Below are 20,379 nucleotides of genomic sequence, written 5' to 3'. Positions count from 1 at the left end.
GGCTTGTGCCCCGTTGGCTGGAGTCTCTGCCATTTGCTGGGGTTCACACGCTGCCATTCTCCAGGCTGAGTGCTGTTTCACGTGACAACACGACTTGCAGCAAGCCGGCTGGGAATGGGGGGTGCAGCACATTGGCCAGGGCGCTCACAGCTCCCCACAACCCCTCAGGTGCCTCGTCAGCTTGATTGGAGACACCGGGGGGGCCGGGATGTCTCTGGCTGGGCCTGTTCTGGTGCACGGCTAGGGTGAAGGGCTCGGCGTGTGGCTAGCGGGATCAGGATGGGAAAACTCCCTGCCCCGGCAGGAGCTGCATGGGCAGCCAGGTCTGGGTTGGTCCCACAGGCCTTTGCAAAGCTGCTTGTGCAGCAGAAACCCTGGGCAGGGCAAATGCCATCCCTGGTGCATCTGCCCCACAGCACCTGCCCCATGGGTGCCCAGCCTTTGCTCTGGGCACCCATCCAGTCTGGCTTCTCCTTACGTCACTGATGCTCATGGCAGATGTAGCCTGCAGCTGGCTGGCCTCCCTCTGCACAGGCAGGCAGCTGTGCTCAGCCTGACACCTCCCCCCCTCCCCTCCCACACACTCTCTCTGCTGCCACTTGCCTTTAGGGCCTGCTGCGCCTTTGCGGGGCTTCAGACTTAGCATTCCTGGCTGCCTCATCTGTTTGCCCCCAGCGCAAGGCGCTCCTAATCAATAGCCCCATTAATTTTGCATGAGGCTGTGGCTGCCAGGGCTCCCATCCTGCCAAGGCATCCCATCCCTTTTCCAGCAGTTTTCAGGGCATGTGAATCTCCACTTCATACACCAGCGCAGGGCTGCTGCCAGGGCCGGCCTTAGGCCGACTGGACCGATTCCCCCGAATCAGGCCCCGCGCCTACGGGGGCCCCGCACGTCCTGAAGCCGGCCCTGGCTGCTGGGCTCTTGCAAGCTGCAGGTTTGAAGTTCTTCCCCTGGAGCCAGCAGAGACCGTTGTCAAGGAATAATCGGAGACTTTAGCTCCTGGCGGTGTGCACTGGGCACAGGGTGAATCGCCTCAGACTGCGGCCTGTTCAGCAGTCATGCCCGAGAGAGGATTTTGCATACAGATGATTAGGGAATGTGCCGAAATTGCGTGTGCCCAGCAGTGTTGCCAACTCTTGCAAAGGGGCGTGCTGACCACAGAGTCCTTGCCAGTGATGGAGATAGCAAGCGGATGTGGCGGCTGGGTTAATATTAGTTCTGTGTGTTTGTATTTGGCTAATGGGAGCTGTCCCTTTAACAGCAGGGGGAAGCGGAGAATTGTACTGTAGAGCAGTGGGTCTCAACCGGGGGTCTGGGGCAGGTTGCAGGGGCCTGCCAAGCAGGGCCAGTGTGGGCCCAGGGCAGCCAGCGGGACAGGACCCCACAGGAGACTGCGGGAGGGCACGGGCCATCCATGGGGCTCGTTTTGGGCAGATGCTCTTCCAAGCAGCACACCAAGGCAGGTCCTGCCCACACTGGTCAGTGTTCAGAAGAGGAGCCTGCCCTGCTGGGTGTGACCGTGTCCGTGGGCTCCGGATGGGGGGAGGGGTTGGACTCTCCCCGATGTGACTCTTGTGGCACCCAAGGGAGTGGGCTGCACTGCCCCTCTCCTGTTCTCTTCTGGTGGGGATGGCAGCAGGGTGGCTGGGCTGGCCCACCCAGCGAGTCAGAGATGTTGAGGGGCTCGGGATGCAGTAGAAACTCCCTTGTCCTGGGGCCTGTCCAAGCCCTACCCCCGTCCCAACGTCACGCAGAACAAACTCTGCCTGGGATGCAGCCGTGAGCAAACCGAGGCCTGAGCAGGCCCAGCCACTGCCTGGTTTCCCACTGGGGCAATAACAGGCCAAGTTCTGCACCTAGCAGGCACCAGCTGGGCCCCGGCTCTGCAGTCCCAAGACAACGGTTTCCTGTCACTGCCGTTCCTCCTCCACCACTTCCCCTCTCCGCGCCGCCTCATTGTTCCCTCTGAGCCAACACCAGGCCTGCTCATTGGAGGGGCCTCCCCAGTGCCTATTGATCAGGTGCTGGGGTGTGACAGACCGGGGCGGGTCTGGGCACCTCTGAGGGCATGAGCTCAGGGTGAATTGCTCAAAACCAGGGCTGCTTACAGCCCTCGACTGGAGACCTTTCCAAAGAGGCCTTAAGCCAGTCACTGAGCGCTTCAGCTGCCAATCTGGCCAGCAGGAAGCCTGATGAGCAAAACCCTTCAGACATCCCAGCTCTCCCTGTGCCACAATCAGCCCCAGGCCTACACACAGGAGAGTGGTTATAGAATCCAATCTCCCCTACCCCAAACAGATCCTCCCGGTCCCAAAGAACCAGCCACAGATCCCCGGACAATTTACATTTTGGATTTTCCCACAAGAGCACACGGGGCCAATCCTTTAGAATCTAAAGGTTTATTAATAAAAGGAAGAAAAGGTTGAGAGTAAGATTAAGGAGAATACATTACATGAACCAATCCCCAAGTTCTTGGTGTAGGCTCTTAGCAGAGATGTTACAAACTGCTAGCTTGAAAGTCTTGGGTGTACATCTAGGGTTGCCAGGTGTCCGGTATTTGCGCTCTTTGTCCGGGAAAAAAAATCCGAGAATACTGGACGGAAGTCTGGCATGGGCAGGGGGAGCAGCTGGAAGGTGGGGCCATGATCAGCGCTAGGCGCCTGTGATTGCGCAGAAGCCTGGCGGGGGCGGGGGGAGTGGTTGGGACTCCCAGCTGGAAGGCCGGGTTGCGATTGCCACTTATCCCGCATTCCTTTTTTTTTTTTTTTTGTTCGACCAAAAAATACCGGGTGTCTGGTATTTTTTGAGAGACCATCTGGCAACCCTATGTACATCCCATGTCAGGATGGGTCAGCATTCCTTCCCGGCTCTCTGTTCCTAGCAAGGCTGCATCTGGGAGCAGTAGCCATTATGCACGGGCTGGTTTGCAGGTTTCCAGACGCATTCCTCAGGTGTGTATTGGCTTCTCCGAGAGTCCTTGTCCCTGGAGCCATGCTAATTAGCACAGTCATTCACTGGACAGTCCTTTACAACAGGAAGTGCAGGCCTATTTCTCTGTCTCAGGCAGAGAACATTCACAGCACCAGCACACAGCCCATATTCATAACTCCACATACAAACATCATGTAAGTACATGAGTAGGATACACAGAATCAGTAGGGCATAAGCTTCCATTTGATACCTCACTTGGGCCACTTTGTGCCGGATGTGGGGCAAACAACGCCCCGTGGGCGCAGCAGTGATCTGTCTGCTCACTTTAAAATCCAGTAACGTGATGGGGGGGACGAGGGCTCCGGCCCGAGTGATGCTGGGGCTGCGGGAGAGTCTGTATATATGCATGAAGCTCTGAGGAGGGCTCTGAGTTGTAATTGCACCTTATTAAAGGGGAGGATTTGGGCCCAGTCTGGGGCCAGGCAGGAACCACCCTGTGGTTTATTGCGGCTACGATGCTCTGTGAAAACCTCCTGTTCTGCTTGTCTGAGGCATCCAATGCTGCTCTAGGCTCTCAGAGAGCAAATGCCAAGCGCTCTGGGTGCCCTGGGCAGGGATGGGGAGGCCTTAAACCCTGCATCAAGGCTAACACCAGCACACCCCGGGGAGCCCCAGAGCTTGGGAAATGACCAGCGGAGGGTCCCCAGCCTGAGTGAGGGTGAGATCTGTGCCCCTCATGAGCTGACTCCTGTGATGTCTGGCAGGCAGGATCCCTGGAACCCGGCTCTGGGGCTGGAGGCTCTCTGGGTGCCCAGCTCTCAGGTTGGCGGCTTGTGGGCTGGCGGCTCCCAGGGGGCCCAGCTCGTGGGTTGCCATGGCTGAGGGTGCTGAGGGAAAGGGTGAGCTTGGTACAGCTGTTGCCAGATGTGACAGAGAAGCCAGGAGAAGGGCACCTTGTTACTCCAGCACAAAAGCCTGATGTTCTACAGAGGAGGCTGCTCACAGCCACCAGCTCAGGAAAGCACTAGGGAAGCCACAGTTCCTTGCTGCCCAATGGACTCACAACAGCACATCAGCCATAGCTCATGGGAAGCATGATCTCCCTGTGAGCGCCCCTGTGACAAGGCCAGCCTCCAGCCTTCGCACCTACAGCCGTGTCTCCAGACAGCTCTTCTCACACTTACGGGTTTTCATGCCCTTGGGTAAAACTTTCTGCCCAAGTGACTGAGGAGCCGACATCCCCTTCACTGTCTGTGACAGTTCGACTCTAGTGCCTGAATCACTTTTGAAAATGGAACTTCGGCTCCTTGTCACTTAGACCAGTGTTTGTCAACCTTTCTTTATAAAGCACCCCTTTTTCAGAAACAAAATTATAAGTACCCCCAGTACCTGCAGTTTTCAGACACAACATTTTTTCTACCATTGCAACATATTTGTTAAACAACTTAATTGTAGCTGGCCTGGTGGTGAAATTTTGGGGTATAAAAAGTACAAAAATAATAAAGCGCTGTAAAATGTAAAACAAATTCAGTTTCCTCCAAATTTCAGTTGTGTTGACGTACCGCCCAGACGTCTCTCGAGTATTCCTGAGGGTACCCGTACCACTGGTTGTGAAACACTGACTTAGACCCTTTAGAAAATGGTGGCCCTCATCTTCATTGCTATTCTCTGATTCATAGAGACCTTGGTGCTCATCGAGTCTGGCCCCCTGCAGAACATTGACCAGAGATGTGCCCCCGGTAACCCTGACCAGAACACCTGCCTGAGCTTGCTGGCTCCAGCAATATGGGCCTAGTAATTTTTCAGAGGGGCACTTGGCTCTGTGTGTCACAGAAAGCTGCTCCCAGGACTTGCAAGTGCTAGAAAGCAAACATCTTGGCTCTAGAGCCCCCAGCCAAGGGTTTCTTCCACCCCTAGGGGCAGCTCAGCGACATCCTAGTAATTATGAATTGTAGAGAAATATGGATGTGATTTATGCAAATCCAATAAGGCTTCCCTAATGCCTTTTAGATCTGAATCAGGATGACGGGGAGATGTGTTTTTTCAGGCTGAACGGAGCCCATCTAACGCTAATCCCTTGCTACAAACCCCCAGTGAGCTTTCAGAGATTCACATACATAACAGCTCTATTCATGAGGGAGCATCAGGAGAGGGTAAATTATTCCGGAGCAAGTTGGGGCCTTTCTGATTAGAATTTAAAAGTCAGGAGATTCTGTTGTGAACTATTCTCATTAGCTTCCTCTTTTTCTTTAACCAGATTCTACAAAGCACTCAGAGTCCACCCAGGCCTGTGCGATGGCTAGTGAGGGGATAGCTGTGCCTTTGCAATTAAGAATTTAGCAGGCTACAGTAAGGGCTTTACAAAGCAAGCCAACAATTCTCATGCTCTGGAGTTTGACCTCACTGTGGAAATCTGCAGTGGTCTCTGAACTTTGAAGGAGAAATACAGCAGCATATTTCACAGCCACAAGTGGGGCAGATTTTTTTCATTACCTTTGGGATCTACACATATAGAAACATTTAGGGGACAATCAGAATGTGCTGAATATTCTAGCTGAGAAGAGAAGTAAAAAGACCACAGAGTTACATCTGAAGAGGGTAAGAATCCATGACGGCCCAGTTCTGTCTTCTGCAAATTTAACACGGGAGTTAGTGTCAATAGAAAGCTGTCTCTTACATTCAACAACTCTGCATTATTGATCTCAATACCAAATATTAGCTATATTTTGGAAAGCAGATTGATTGCCTGTAACACAACTCAGATATCTCTTGAGTAAGGCAATGAAGTTGCAGGACACATCTTTCTAGTTCAGCAAAACTTTGTTCCCTGGGGTTATTTTGCTGGTTTTGCTCTCAGCAAGTTACCATGGGTTCGACTCCACTTTCTTATCTTGGTAAAGGGGCCTTGATAGGTACAGTCACCAGACTGACACCATAGACAGCAAGTTCTGGATCGTAAGTCTGGGCTGGAATTCGGTCCTGGGGGGTGTTTCCGAATGTACAATCAAAAAAGGATTAAATGTTGAGAGTGAAATCTTGCCCCAGTAAGAAAATGCTCATTGGCTACAGGTTTTCTTGGAGTCCATTGTCAACTTGCGATGTGTGACATGGTGGATCCATGTCCAGAATAGTCATGCAGGGCAGCAGCTCCCAAGACAATGGATGAGTAGGGGTGATGGATAATCACACCTGAGTGTCTTTCATGTAGATCTGACTTCGTAGAGTCCTAAGTTGGAGGGAAATGTTCATGAGGGGGCAGTGGGAAGTTGCAGAGAGCAAGCAGATGAAATACAGGTTCTCCACGAGGGTTCATATCTGCAGGAACAATGACGATACATGCACACAACTTGTGTAAGCGTAACCAGCTTTTCAGAGACACCTCCTTGGCCCTCTGTGCACACGATCTAGGGTGCACCTTGAACAGTGGCATGTACATCTCACAATCCAGTAACATCCCTCCAAATAGCCCATGGTGCTGGCAGGAAGAGCAGCTCTCTGGAATGCCGTCCACTTGCACTGAGCTGACTCAGCCCAGCAAAGGAAGCCGTGAGCTGTATCCCTTCAGGGCTAAGCCTTAAGCCGAACCAGAGGGGCTGTGCGCTTAGCAATATTAGCTTAGGGGGGAAATGCTGATGTCTCTTTTTATGGAATGAATAAAATCTCATCTGCTTAATGCTCTCCGAGCCCTGAGAGCAGAGGTAGCCGAGGCTGGCTGTAGAATCTGCCTTGGCAAGGGGCTGGTAGGCAGGCCAGCCAGTGTTGCTGGAAAAATCTTTCCATGGAGCTCAACAGCAGGAGCCCTAATTGCAGGGTTTCAGAGTGTAGGGCAGGGGTGGGCAATAATTTTTGATGGGGGGGGGGCACTCCAAGATTTTGAAAAGTGGTCGAGGGCTGCACTCTTCCATGATATTAATGTCGATGTAGGGTCTGGGATGGAGGTTGGGTGCAGAAGGGAGCTTGGGGTAAGGGACTAGGGTGCTGGAGGAAAACTGGAGTCTGGGAGGGAGTTAGGATGAAGCAGGTGGTTGTGACCTAGGGCAAGGGACAAGAGTGCAGGGGTTTGGGATGTGACGTAGGGTAGGAGGGGATTGTGATCTGGGGCAGGAGGTTGGGGTGCCAGATCTGGGAGGGGGTATCAGAGTTTGGGTATGTGCAGTGGCGGGGGGGGGGGGAGAAAGTTGGGGTGGGAAAGGGCTGGGTGCCAGGAGCAGGCTGTGGCTGAGAGACTTACTTGCCAGCTGCCAAACTAGCCTGCCTGTCAGCAGAGTTTAAAATGTTTCCCAGCCAGCCTGCCTGCTCGCTGGGCCATGTGCTTCCTGGATAACTGAGCTTAGGAGAGGGGGTGTGTTTCTTCTTAGCTACCTATTATTCTAACAAGCAGCTCCCATTGGCCGGTTTCTGTCAGCAACCGGCCAATGGAAATATGCTGGGGGCAGGACAGAGCCTAAAACTTCCCCCCTCCCCTCCAGTTTCAAAACTGAAACGGAGCCCTGCAGCTGAGTTTCTGCACATCGTGGAGGGCTACGGGGCAAGCTGGGGAGCTGCCTGGAGCTCCTCACTGCCTCCGCTGGTTGGATCCGGTGGCTTGGAAGGCCGGATCCGGCCAGTGGGCCGTATTCTGCCCAGGCCTGGTGTAGGGCATCCATCAATATGCCATGGGCCTGACCCAACAGAGAAGCTAGACCAGGATGTACTGGGTACTCGGGGGAAGGGAGAAGGGATGGCAGTCGGGTTACATGGGGGTAGATAATAAACTGCACAACAGAGTTTATCTTGATTCTTTTCATATTCTTCCTCTTCTGCAGTCCCATCTCTCCCTTGGTAGGCCTGCTGTCAGTAAGTGCCAGGGCCTCTGCTCACATCTCTTGTGAAAGTAGAAAGAATTATACTGTAAGAGAAAGATGAATTGTGCTGTAATAATTGAATAAGTTGAAGGAATTCTGTTTGTCTTTTAAGAGATCAATGTGGGCCTACCAACTAGCCAGGTGCGCCTGAGTTAACAGGAAAAGGAACATTAGGTGTTAGGCAGAAAGCAATTTGAGATAACCAAGTAGATATGGACAGGAGATTGCTGTGTGCTTGATGTGGAAATGAAGATACTTGACTAAGTCTCACACTAATCATGTGAAGCTTTGCCCCTCCTTTTAATCCTGTTAACTTGACTTTCTTTTGACTGTATAAATCAAGGGGTTTGAACCTTGTATGGTGCTCACATTTTCTGGATGCATTTTAGCACAGCTTTGCTAAAATAAACAGAGCGGTCTGACAAATCTGTGAGTCCTGTCTGACTTTGACACTCTCAACCCACCTCTCATTCCAGGCGAAGCTTAGAAACAGCCCCCTGCCTGCTCTTCGGTGGGGCCTGCAGCGAGCAGGCCACTTAGCTAGCATAGGCTCACCGAGGCTGTCCCCACCCCGGCTGGGCCTAGCGCACACCACCCACGCAAGGAAGCAGAGACACGCTGGCTTGCAGGGTCTCAAGTGGGAAAAATGGAAACGAAAGAGAAAAGGATCGTGCCAGGCTAGAAGGCGATCGCAGTCAAAGGAGAGTGTGCAGCATTTACAGTTCCCTGCCACTATAACTCCATTAAAGAAGCCTCTGAAAAGGTCTCTGGGTGGCTCTCCTGCATGAGAGGTGCCTTACCCGCTGGGGCGTTTGGCAGGCTGTCTTGTGCTGCCCAGGACCGAGGCAGTGGGGTCCAGGAGAGAAGGCTGAGCAGAGTGCTGAACAGTCTGAGCTTGGGTAGCCATGCACCTAGCAGGCTGAGAACAGAAGCTCCTTGGCGCCTCCTGTAGGTGAAATGGGAGAACTGCAGTGTGTCTCCTACCTGCTGCCAGGTATAACTTGCTTGCAGTTCAGAGGAGCCCAAGCCGCACTGTCTGGAATTGCCGTGTCCCACCTCCCGAACTACTCTATTGGGGCTGTGCAGCTGCAGATGTGCGTGAGGGTGAGGCTCCCTGGTGCTTGTTCCGAGGGAGGCCAAGCTGCCCTATGCTGGGAGCCGGGTCCATGCTGGAAAGTCGCAGAGTGGCGCTTTCTCATGGAGTTGCAGCTCTGATTAGGTACCTTGGAGTCCACCAGCGAACTGGAGAGGACCTGGAAGCAGGAGCTGAGCTGGGCGGCGAAGCAGTAGCAGTAGGCTGAAGGGTCACTGCCCATGGGCAGCCGTGCGCCAGAGAACAGTGGCTGGAGTCCATATCAGCAGGCTGTGTGACGGACCGGGCCGGATCTGGGCACAGCTGAGGGTGTCCGCTCAGAGTGAATTGCTCAAATTTGGGGCTCCTTACAGCCCCCAGACTGGAAACCTTCCCAAACAGGCCACAAACCAGTCCCACAGAGCGCTTCAGCTGCCTGCCTGAAGCCTCCCGAGTAAAACCCCTCCGACACCCCAGCAATATCCATGCCCCAGATGGCCCCTGGCCCCATACACCGGTGGGGGGTCTTAGATCCCAATCTCACCTACCCTGAACAAGTTCTGTCCGGTTCCAAGAAACCAGCCACAGTTCCCAGGTCAATTTACCCTCTGGATCTTACCCACAAATCACACTGAGCCAATCCTTTAGCATCTAACAACTAAAGGTTTATTACTACAAGAAAGAAAAACATGAGAGTAAGGTTGCTGAAGTATCATACATTACATGCATCGAATCTCCCAGTTCTCGATGCAGGCTCTAGCAGAGATGTTACAGCTGCTGGCTTAAGAGTCCTTGTTGCACATCCTAGATCAGGATGGGTCCACAGGTCTTCCCGGCCCTTCGATCCCTGCATTGCTGCCTCTGGGATGAAGTGCTGAGCTGAGTACCTAGATGGAGTCGACCACATGGCATATTTATACTTCCTTCCTGGTCTCTTCTTGGCTGCAACAGGTCACCTGGCCAGCGGCCTATCCCTGTGTTCCCTGCTGGCAGTCCTTAGGTGTCAGCCCTCATTCTTGAGGTGTGTCCTTGGCCCATTGAGTGCTATTGTCCCACATAGCCTCGCTAATTAGCATGTCCATAGGCCGAGCTTTGCCCAATACTCAAGCACATTCAGAGAGACTTCCAGTCTCCATACAGAGTACAGATTCCTAACCACACATACAGACATTATACAGATATATGAAGAGCAGATTCAGAATCAGAAGAAAGTAAGCTTTTGTTTGACCCCTCACATGGCCCCCTTTGTACCACTTTTGGGGCAAACACCCCCCCCCCCCCCCCATGGGTGCAGCAGTGACCTGGCTGCTCCCCTCACAATCCAATAACATGACAGGCTGGAGGCCACCCCCACACGTGGGAGGTTCCAGTGCCTGTGGGGAGGGAATGGATGGAGTGGGGGGTTAGGTTCCCAATGGAAGGCCAAGCTTTGGGGGCCTGAGCCAGCTGGATAAATTGCTTCTTTCTTTTCCCCAAATCAGTGTGGCTGTGTTCACAGTTCCTGGGCACCAGAGCATGCTCTAGAGGGCAGCAGAGTGCTTCCATGACTGTGCTGCCAGGTGTGAGCTCCTGCCAAACGCCTGGAGCAGTGACCTCGGATATCCTGTGGAACCTGTCCTGTGCTCTGCTATTGACTCCTGGCAGCAATAACAGCTGCAGGAGAAGTGAGGACAGGAGTGGAGTGTCCCAAAGGATGGAGGATGCTGGAGAACAATTGGCTGCAGGGATGGTGCAGAGCGCTCTGGACTCTGGAGTGATGTGTGGCAGCTGTGGAGTGCAGTCACTGGTTCTGCAGAAGGGCTACTAACCTGCATGCAGCACTTTCAGGGCTAACTGGGTGGGCTGTAAACTACACAGGAAAGGGGTGTTAAAAATCTTGTTTATCCAGCATCCCAGCCTGCCCAGAGACTCAAGATGGCATCGTGGTGCAACAAGTTCAATAACAGGTAAGAGCAGGCGTGCCAGGAGCGTAGGAAGCAGAGAAGAGTGGGAGTGAATCTGAAGAGGTTCTTAGGATGAATGGAAGCCAATGGGCTGGCCCAGTAGCAGAACCCACCACTGTGCCCTGCCCTCTTCCCACTGAGAAGGGGAGAGGCCGGAGATTGCTCCCAATGCTAACTCACCAATACTGGTGCTGGATGCAGGAAGGAATTCTTTCCCAGAATGCCGCTGTTTGTGGATGCTCTGGTCCTGGCTTAGTGCCTGCCTTAGTCACTGCTGGAGGGAGTAAGATGCACGTGAATTAATCTTGCAGACAGTGCTAACCTAGGGGCAGTGCACCCCGGGGGGAATTGAGAGACAAAAGGGAAAATGAGGAAAGAGAATCCAGAGGCATGGAGAAGAGTGGATTAGGAAGCAAGCCCCAAATACTGCTTTGTTCAGGAGCCAAATGCAGGAGTGCCTGGCACCGCCGGCTGAATTCTGGACCCTGCTAAGGACACCGGGTCCCAGGGAAAAGAATTTACAGCAGCGCTGCTGACTTGGATGTCTTTGGAACAGGGTGTTGTGGGCAGTCACAGCTCTGCACCAGGATGGTGCATGTGCAGGTTCAAGCTCACCTGCAGCCTGAGGGAACATCAAGTCACATTCTTGAACCTCCCCTAATACCTTGGAAAGGCACCAGCTGTACACGTCCCTTCCATGTTCAGACATTGGATGGGTTCCTCGGGCGTGTCCGGGGTGCTGCATTCTGGGGATCTTGGGCCATCAATGGGGCCTGAGGTCGCCCATCCAGCTGCAGTGGCAGGTGAGTTTATTTTCAAGTGCTGCTAACAAGCCAGGGTGTAATGCTGCCACTGCGCCCTGGCACCCAGCGCCTGCCGGTGCTCAAGAAGGGCCAGGCTCTCCTTTCTCAGTGCAAGTTTCGCCCACTGCTGGATACTCAATTATTTCACCAAGCCCTTGTGTGGAGAATGCGGCGCTGAAAAGGGTCATTCCCGTCCCAGCTGGAGCAGCAAGGTCCTGGCCGGAGCTGGCAGCAGACGAGGAATGAATGAACCGACATTCCTGTAGCGCGCCAGGCAGCATGGCCACAGATTTCATCCCAGTCCCCCCCCAGGAGCAGCTCTATGGGGCCTGGCTGCGTGTGCGGGGGGCTCGTGACCCGTCCCTTGCACAGGGCCAGAGGGCAGGGAGCCAGCAATACGCGGACAGTGTCCGGCTGCCCCACGTAGGAGAGTGGCTGGGGAGCTTGGCTCGCGCTCCCAGGGATGCAAGTGCCCAGGTGCCCCGGCCTGCTCAGAAGCAGCCCCCGCCCCGCCCCGGCCGGGTCTGTCTCTTTAAGGGGCGGGGGAGGCTCCGCCTGGGAAGGGGCCGGACGCTGAGTTGGAGCAAGTTCCCGGTGCTGCAATCGCGGGGCGAGCAGGGCGCCTCTGCCGCGGTGAGCGCCGGGGATCCCGGGAGCAGGGATGAGTTAATCCCTGCCCCCTTCCCGCTCGCGACCCGCCACCAGCCCCCCCCCCCCTGCCGCCCGAGCCCCGCCCCCCAGCGCGCACCGCTCCCTCTCGCCCGATCCCCGGGGTCCCCCCGTGCGCCTCGCGCCCCCAGTACCAAGGGGCAGAGGCTCGCCCGGCCCGGCTCGGCTCGCCCTTCCCTGCGGGATGTGGCCCTGGCCGGCCGGGGCCACGCGGCGGCTGCTCTTGCTGCGGAGCCTCCTGTGTCTGGTGCCGGTAGGACCAAGCTTCGGTAAGAGCCCGCGCGGGGCCGGGGCTAGGGAGGGAACCCGGAGCCCCGCGCCCAGCCCATGTCTGCAGCCGGCCCGGCAGCTGCCTGCCCCGCAGCGGCTGCTGCCCGCTCGGGACGCTGGCCAGCCGAGTGGGCAAGAGAAGCCGCGCGGGGCTTGTCCCGGAGCCCTGGGCCGGTGGAACACGGAGCTGGCCCGACCCCCATCCTCTGCGAGCCAAGGCGGGGAGCCCCGCGCACAGCGCCTGCCTGTGCCGTTGGGGGAACTGAGTCACGCTGGAGGGGGGTGGCAGGAGCAGAACCAGACCCCCGAGTCCCACCCACGCTGTAGCTGCGAGGCCACCCGCGTAGCCAGGAGAGCTGGCTGGAGGCGTCTCCCCGGCACCATTCCCACTAGCGCTGCGAGGTGGAAAATCCCCCAGAGGCGGCAGGTTTGGCTGGTGCGGTGCCCTGTGCCTGTGCTGGGCCTGGGGGTGGTAGGCAGGCTGGTGCTGGTGTAAGACAGGCTCGTGTAAGGTGTGGGTCAGAGAGAAGAGTCCCTTCTCCTGCTCCCCTATCTGAGTCATTGACACTGACAGTCCCCACTCCCAGTCCTTCCTTCCTTGCTCCCCTGGCTGAATTACCCACCGGTCCATTTTCCCAGTGGCTCTGCTGCTGCCCCCAGAAACACCCGGCCCCCGTGGGCGGCAGCTCGCCACATGTGGCTGCTCGGAGGGAGCTGCAGCTGGGCTGGGCAGCAGGGCTGGGGCAATGTGTGAGCCTTTTGTGGGCCAGGTGCCAACAGATCTGTGAGCCCCCATGTCCTGTCGTGGGCCTCTTCCGAACGCGGGTGCTGGTGAAGGGGACTGTCTGTGTTTCTCAGGAGCCAGGCTGGAGATGGTGACAAGAGGGATGGGCAGTGCTGGTGGCCATGCACTGGCCGTGGGAATGCCCACTGGGGCAAGTGGGTGCAGTGGGGAAGCTGGCATTGGCTCTGTGGGGGGAGGGTAGGAGAAGTGGGGTGTGAAGGATGGGGGTTGGGAGGGAAGGGACAGCCTGGGCTGGGTGTGGGGGGCAGAGGGAGGAGGAGCGGAAGGCCTGGGATGAAAATGGGGTGTGGGGACGCAGGGAGGGTAGAATCAGGAGCCAAGAGTTCCCCTTTACCATAGCTTTCATTTGGCCTCCCCTGGAGCATGTATCTCTTTAAAAGAGATGAAACTGAGAGCAAAAGGGACTGACTTCAGCCACTGGAGGAGGTAGCAAGATCAGAGCCCTTTCCCCAGAAGCCTCTGGATTTAACACCGCTTTCTCGGGTGCAGAACGGAATTTTGGACAGACGGACAGACTTAATAGCCAGGAGTCCTGCTGCTATGATACTTGCCTGGGCTCGTTTGCCCAGTTCTGAGCCGGAGCTGTCTCTGCAGCCAGGCCAAGCGTCCTGACCCCTGGCTCAAGGAGTAGAGAATTATTCAGACAAGTGGAACAACCCAGTGCGTGTGGGGGAGGGGAAGAATGCAGGTTCAGGTCCCTGCTCCGATGTCTTGGTTTCGTTCCCGTGTGGAATGAAAATGCTGATCCCTCAACATTTTGGGCAAACAAATGATTGTTCTGAGCTCCAGGCTTGTCATTTCCAGAGCAAGAGCTCTTCAGCCGCCCAAGGGGAGAGCTGAAAACCCAGCTGCAGAGCAGGGACAGGAGTTTAGCATAACTGGGGGGGCATACAAGGGGAGGGGACCTGCGGGAACAATGACACTGAGTGACCTGTAGTCTGGGCAGGCTTCTCTGCTGCTGTCTCCTCCCTGCCTCCTAAAGCAGCACAAGTGAGTATACGCTGCAGCCATTGCTCTCACTGGTGCCCTGCTGGGTATGGTGGGCCCCTGAGGATCAGTGTCCATATTGGAAGGATGATTTTTGCCCATCAGAAAGCCCTGATAGATTCTTGCTAGCAGCACGCTAGGCCTGGCATCCAGAGAACAAGCAGCAGCTCTGGTCAGCTGTGGGCACCGTTTTGGTGAACAAACATGCCGGAGCTTGTTGATGTTTGTGTGCAGGAAGCAAACCAGATAGTACAATGCCCAGCACAGGGTCTGCGGGCAAGCCTGTTGGACCGAGCTCCCTGTGCGTTTGCCGGGTTGCATCTGAATGTGATGGAACGGTGCATCTTCTGCTGCAACTCCTAGGCTGTTGTTTGCAAGAGGTTCTGCATGTATTTAGATAGGGCAGAGGAGATGGGGCTCTCAAATCATGCAGGAAGGTGGGTTTTGTGCATCAAGAGGCAAGATTAGAGCCTTTCATTATGAATGCTGCCTGTCCTCAATAATTTTTCCTCTCCAAACCAGCTTCCATCCCTTGGCCTGTGAAGGGATTCCCCGAGTGACAGCTCTGGGGTTGAGTGTCCTTGCAGCTCATTGTATTTACTGAGGGCTGCAAAGGATCAAAGACTCGGGTGCAGATGAAAGTGCAGCCTGCAAGCTCTGCTGCAAGCAAGGTCGTTTGGGTTGGCAAGTGCTGTGCATCACCCGTGCACCTCAGACCTGTCCTGCAGCACCCCTGGCCTGGCCAGGGTCGCCTCTTGTGAGGGGCGAGTTGGGTGGGGTTATGCGATGGTTTGGGGTAATAGAAGACGAGGCTGAGATGATCAGACTGCTCTCAGCCAGCTCCAGGATTGATTTTAGAGCTTTCTAGCGGTGACCCAGTGGGGCTGGATTCCAGCAGCGCTCAGTGCTCGGGTGCAGCTCTGGCCCTGTGTGCACTAATCCCAGGCCTGTGCTGTCCTGCCCAGCTCACCCCTCCCAGAAGAGCTGCTCTTTGTTGTTTGTAAATATCATGAAGGTTACAGCTGTTGGCTGAAGACAGTAACTGCGGTGGCTGCTCCTAGGCCACGCAGCACGCCAGGGCAGCAAGACACGGTTATGGTTGGTGCTGGGTCAGTTCATCCTGTGCTTATTTCCTGGTAAGAGACAGCTGCTGTGTTAGTGGCACTCAGTCATTCTGTGGCCCCAAGTTGCTTTGCAGACTACATAGGACTCTCTCCAAGACCTCAGAAATGCAGCCCTCAACTGTGCTCTCGGGTAGTCCGGGCTGTGCTGGAGAGTGTCCACACAGGCCACTGCTGCACCGCAAGTGGCTGCGCTGTACCTGGCCTGCCATGTAGTCGCGCCTGAAGCTCTTGGCCAAACTCTAATGTGGGCAGTGACAGCCCTTGTTAAACTAGAGCAGGAAATGAAGAGCCCTGTATCCCGCCGAGACTCCAGAGGGAACGGAGGCAGTTTTGACCGGGATGCTCAGGTGTATGTTGCTACCCTCACTCCAAGGCCTAGCTCAAACCACATCGTTTTGATGTGTGTCTTATGTCTAAATCGGAGTGCTTCCCCGCCCAGGAATACAGGGTCTCCCAGGCTCAGCACAGAGCCAGGACCACGTCTGGAGAGCTCTCCAGTAACAGCCCTTTGTCACTGAGCTCAGTGGCTCATCCGGGAATGTCATGGCAGGAAAGTGGCTGTGTCTTGTGCTAACTCTAAAGCACTAGGTGTTTTGTCTTTCTGGGGGAGAAAGCTTTCCTTCTGCTGCTGATTCAGGGAGAAGAAACGAGGAGCAGAAGTCCCTGTTGGGGTAGCTCATTTTCTCTTCCTGTTTCCAGTTGCTTTCACTGACCTCCAGGCTCTGAATTGCAGTGGGAAGCTTGGAGAGCTGTAGAAGCAGCTAGAAACAAGGAGCCAAGTTACCAGCTGGCCTCTCAGGCACCATCAGCAGTAGTGCCGTGGTCCAGGGATGGATAACTGAGTCGCTGCTATAGGGCAATAATAGAAACCTCTGCTGCTTTCACTTCAGATCCACGAAGATGCACCCCACCCGCTTCGGTTACGAAGAGCCAGAGAGAAACCTTAGCTGCATTTGGAAGTTTGCCCCTCGGGGGCGCTGGGGTGTCAACTGTGGCAGATTAGCCTTTGTGAGATGATGGGCAGGCAGGACGGGGCAGCCCTGAATTTTTCGTTACTCATGTACTGATCTGTTTGGGTCATCGTTAGTCTCGTTCCAGGGCTGATGGGGAGGGAGCCAGGGTGGCTGTTGGCTGGCAGGCTGGGGGAGCCCTCTGACTGTGGCAAATGGGGGTGTTGCTCAGAGCAGCAGAGACGCTGTGATCTAGTGATGGTTTCTGGACAGTCTAACGCTGGTGCCTTCTCCCTTGCCCTGATGGGAGGAGCCAGGCTGGTCAGGGATTGACTGGTACCAAACAAGAAACGGCGTTCCGCAGCATCTGCGAGTTGTCTGGTCTTTTTTTGGCATCACCCCTAATTAAGTTAAAGTCTTGGAGTGGCTGAACCCTAATTTCTAGATTGCTGAGGCCCCGGGTGTGAGAATCATTTGCAACGAGCTTTGCGGCTCTCCAGAAACCCCAGCAAGAGGAGCCAAACGGCGGCTTTGCTGCTGCTCCAGAAGGAAGAAACCTGTCCTGCTCAGGACAACAGCCTCTTGCTGGGCTCAGCCTGGTCTGAAGAGGCCGCATGTGGCGTGTGCTCTCTGCAGAGTGCCTGACTGGCAGGCTCTTCTATGCATTGTCACACCGCGCAGCACCTCCCACGCAGCAGCACTCTTTGTGCCAGACCCGTCGGGCATGTCTTCGGGGGGCTGTGTCCGTGCTGCTGCATGCTTGGTGCAAACCCGGTGTGGTGGCGAATCGGGGTCCCCCGCCTCCTGCACCCCCGTAATGGCACGGACAGACTCCACCAGCCAGTAGAACAGAGGGAGTTTATTGCTTCTCCAGGATGTAATCTGGTTACAGGAACCGGAGCTAGGAGGCCTCAGTGCCCCCCCCTTGAGATGGAGGGTGGCTGGGCCCTACAATCCCAGCCCCCTCCCTGGCTCCTTCTCCCCTGCTTCCCAGACAGAAACTAACCCACTCCCTTCCAGCCCTGCCCCCAGCCAGGGCTCCACTCCCCTTCTTCCCATTGTTCCGCTCCCTGGGAGATAACTGATCAGACCGGTTTGGAGCCCCCTTGCATAATGACTCATCCCCTGCCCTGCTGGGCCGTGCTGCAGCCAGCAGCCAGTGGAGGTCAACCAGTGCCCAGCATAGCAACCAGCAAGGTACCCCCCACTACATCACACCCGGTGAGTCCAATGGGGCATGAGAGATGTCACAGGCATTGTGCTGGCCTGACCAGCCTTTCCCCGGGGGGGAGCCATGAGCTCTGTGTGGCTCTCTGCTCCTGGAATGGGCAGGGCCTGCAGGGCCAGCTAGGACCTAGGTGCTCTGTGCTGCTGCATCAGGCCCTGGCTCCTGGAAATGGGAGCCCAGTGACTTCCTCCCTTCAAAACAAAGTTGCCAGCCTTCAGGACTATGGAGAAAGGCTTGAGACCAAGCCCAGTGTAGCCTGGCCTGTTTGTCTGGGGACTCAGCAAGGATGCTCTGAGCAGAGTGGCCTATCTCATTCCTCATTGGGGTGCTGGCTGTGAGCCCCACAGTTCTGGGGGCCCAGACACCTCCCAGCAGAAGGCTACCCGAGCCTGTGTCCCCCAGAGAAATCAGGTGACTGTAGGCTGCGCTTAGATAACGTGACCCTTCCACCTAGTCAAGGCAGCTGTGGGTGTGACGGGGCAGGGCAGCCTGCCCCCCAGCAGTGGGGGTAAATGTTGGGGTACACCTGCCTCTCTGCACAGCGGAGGTATCTGCTGCCACTCGTGGGGGATAAGCAGGCTGTGTTCTGTCCCTGCTCCCCGCACACAATGCTGCACCCAATGGGGCACCCTGTCTAGAGCACCCCATGATGGCGACCCACCCTCTGAAGGCAGGGATGTGGTGTGCGTTCTTGAGTGGACTAAGGGATATGGCATTTGCCTGGGGAGTGCAGCATTGGGGTCTTGAGTCCTGCCCCCCCAACCCACCCCGGGAGCAGCCGGACAGTCAACACAGGCCATCCCAGGGATGGAACCAGCTCCCCCACTTGGAAAGCATGATAAGGGACCCACTGAAGGTAGGGAGGTGGAGTAGGATTTCCAGTGAACTTGTGGTGAGCCAGGCTGCCTGGCTCCAGCAAGCCGCACAGCCAGACAGCAGCTGGGGCTGAGCAGCGTGACACAAGCAAAGGGTCATACCTGCTCCAGGGGCTCACTACCCCCGTCCCTGCGGGGCTCTGCTGAACTCCCTTGGACACACGGCCTGCTACTGACTGCCCAGCACACGGGTGCGGCGCACAAGTGGAGCCCAACTTGCCTTGGTTAATGCTCTCGGCGGGACTGTGCCGCTGCTGGGATGGCCAAGAGCCCTCGTCTCTGGGCTGGGGCTGGGCTACCCATACCAGTCACCAGCGCCAGCTGCCCCGCCTGGCATGCACATGGGCTCCCATAGCGCGGGATTGGGCCCCGTCCTGACGCTGCTTTTTAGCCCTGCACTTTTATCCCGAAGGAGGCGGTTCCTGGGGTGCCTGGGCAGGACTGGCCCTCCCGTGAAGAGTACGCCTTGTCTGTGTTGTCCAGGGAGTAGGGCCCAGCGCCCCAGCCTGATTTGCCTGGGGGCAGGGAGGTGTCACTGATCATAAATCACCCAGTTTGTCCCCGCTGGGTGGGTGGAAACAGCTGCCAGTGGAGCCGGGTGCCTGCACCCTGTGGAGCAGGACTGGTAACGGGAGTGGGGTGGGGGGCTGAGCAGAAGGGCACCTTGTTCCCTGGCAGCACTGGTTTGGTTCTGGGGCGGGGGTGCTCTCTTGTGAGGCCATTCTGTTTCGGCTGCCCTAATCGGGGTGCAGGCAGGGGAGGGGTTGCAACTGAATCCCCAGGCTCTGCTAGGGAGAGGGGGCCGGGTGAGCTGGTGTCTGGAAGAGGAAGGCAGCGTTGTTGGGAGCCAGGCACATGAGCTGCTTGGGACCTGGGGAGGGAGGCTATAGCAGCAGGGTCAGGGTGTCCCCAATGCCCAAGTACCAAACCAGTTGAAATGTACGTGGGGAGCAACACTAGGGTGAGCTGATGAGAGACCGGGGGTGCCCCTCTCCGGCATGAGAACTCGTTAGCCCTGGCTCTGCCTCCAGGGCTTGGACCCGCCCATCACCACATCACGGTGGAGCTGGTAGTGCTGTCGAGTCAGCGTGGGGGCTCTCGGAGGTGACTGCACAAGTCGTCTGGGGTCTGAGCTCTGAGCTGCAAAACCCTGCCTGTGCCTGAGGGGTTAACGTGCTGAAGTCCTTCCCATTTCATTTTCTTAAACATCTGCCAGACCCAGGAGATTTGGCTTCCCTGCTCCTAGGGGATTTGCAGGGCAGGAGTCGGGTCCCCGTGGAGGTTTATTCTCATCCCAGGATTAACCATCTCCAGAGTTCCGATGGCCCTGCCCATGTGATGCCTTAGCAATCTGCTGGAGCTAGCAGGCCAGGCTGAGGTTCTTTAATCCCAGGGGCTGGGGGTGTGGTGGGGGGGGGGCAGTGGGCAGCAGGCAGCAGCTGACCTCCTGGAAGGTGCCAGCCTGCCCGAGCGCCTGCGGGGATGTGGCTTTGCTCTGCAAGCCCAGTAACTGCTGCAAGGGCTGGAGCAGCAAACCAGCCAGTTTCAGCCCCACCCGTGCTCCAGTGAAGCGCAGCGAGTCTCTGTCCTGTGCTCTCTGCCGCCCCAGCTGCTGGTGCCTTTGTCTGTCAGGACTGGGAATGCAGGGCTGTGTGCCTTGCCTTGAGCACGGCGGAGACTCCTGACTCCTCTTGGCAAGTGCCAGTGGTCTCTCACCTTCCCCTAGGCAGCCCTCAGGGAGGGGGGAATCTTACACAGCTCCCTTCCCCCATGAAAGGGGTCAGTGGGGCTGGGATTAGAAACCCTGAGGCCCCTGGGAGGACTCTGGGACACGTGGGGGCATCCCTTCAACTCCTTAGCACTTGTGGGCAATTATC

The 20,379-nt window shown here is 56.2% G+C and overlaps 1 protein-coding gene across 5 annotated transcripts in view; it reads left to right on the top strand.

Annotated features, from left to right (window-relative positions):
• ROBO3 (roundabout guidance receptor 3) overlaps window positions 1-20,379 on the top strand; it is a 108,592-nt gene that overhangs the window by 32,227 nt on the left and 55,986 nt on the right. The window contains exon 1 of one of the 5 annotated variants that reach the window (XM_075909594.2): window positions 12,305-12,532. The exons of the other annotated variants lie outside the window; for them this stretch is intronic. Within the exon in view, the coding sequence (XP_075765709.2) occupies window positions 12,448-12,532 (85 nt within the window). The 5' untranslated portion in view covers window positions 12,305-12,447. Of the gene's footprint in view, window positions 1-12,304; window positions 12,533-20,379 lie in introns of those variants that run through there. 5 annotated transcript variants of the gene reach the window in all.

This window comes from Pelodiscus sinensis, chromosome 25, assembly GCF_052426305.1.
Source record: "Pelodiscus sinensis isolate ZL-2025 chromosome 25, ASM5242630v1, whole genome shotgun sequence".
In the NCBI taxonomy this organism is placed as follows: domain Eukaryota; kingdom Metazoa; phylum Chordata; order Testudines; family Trionychidae; genus Pelodiscus; species Pelodiscus sinensis.
The sequence above is the reverse complement of the archived record's forward strand: the minus strand, read 5'-3'. Positions and strand labels throughout refer to the sequence as shown.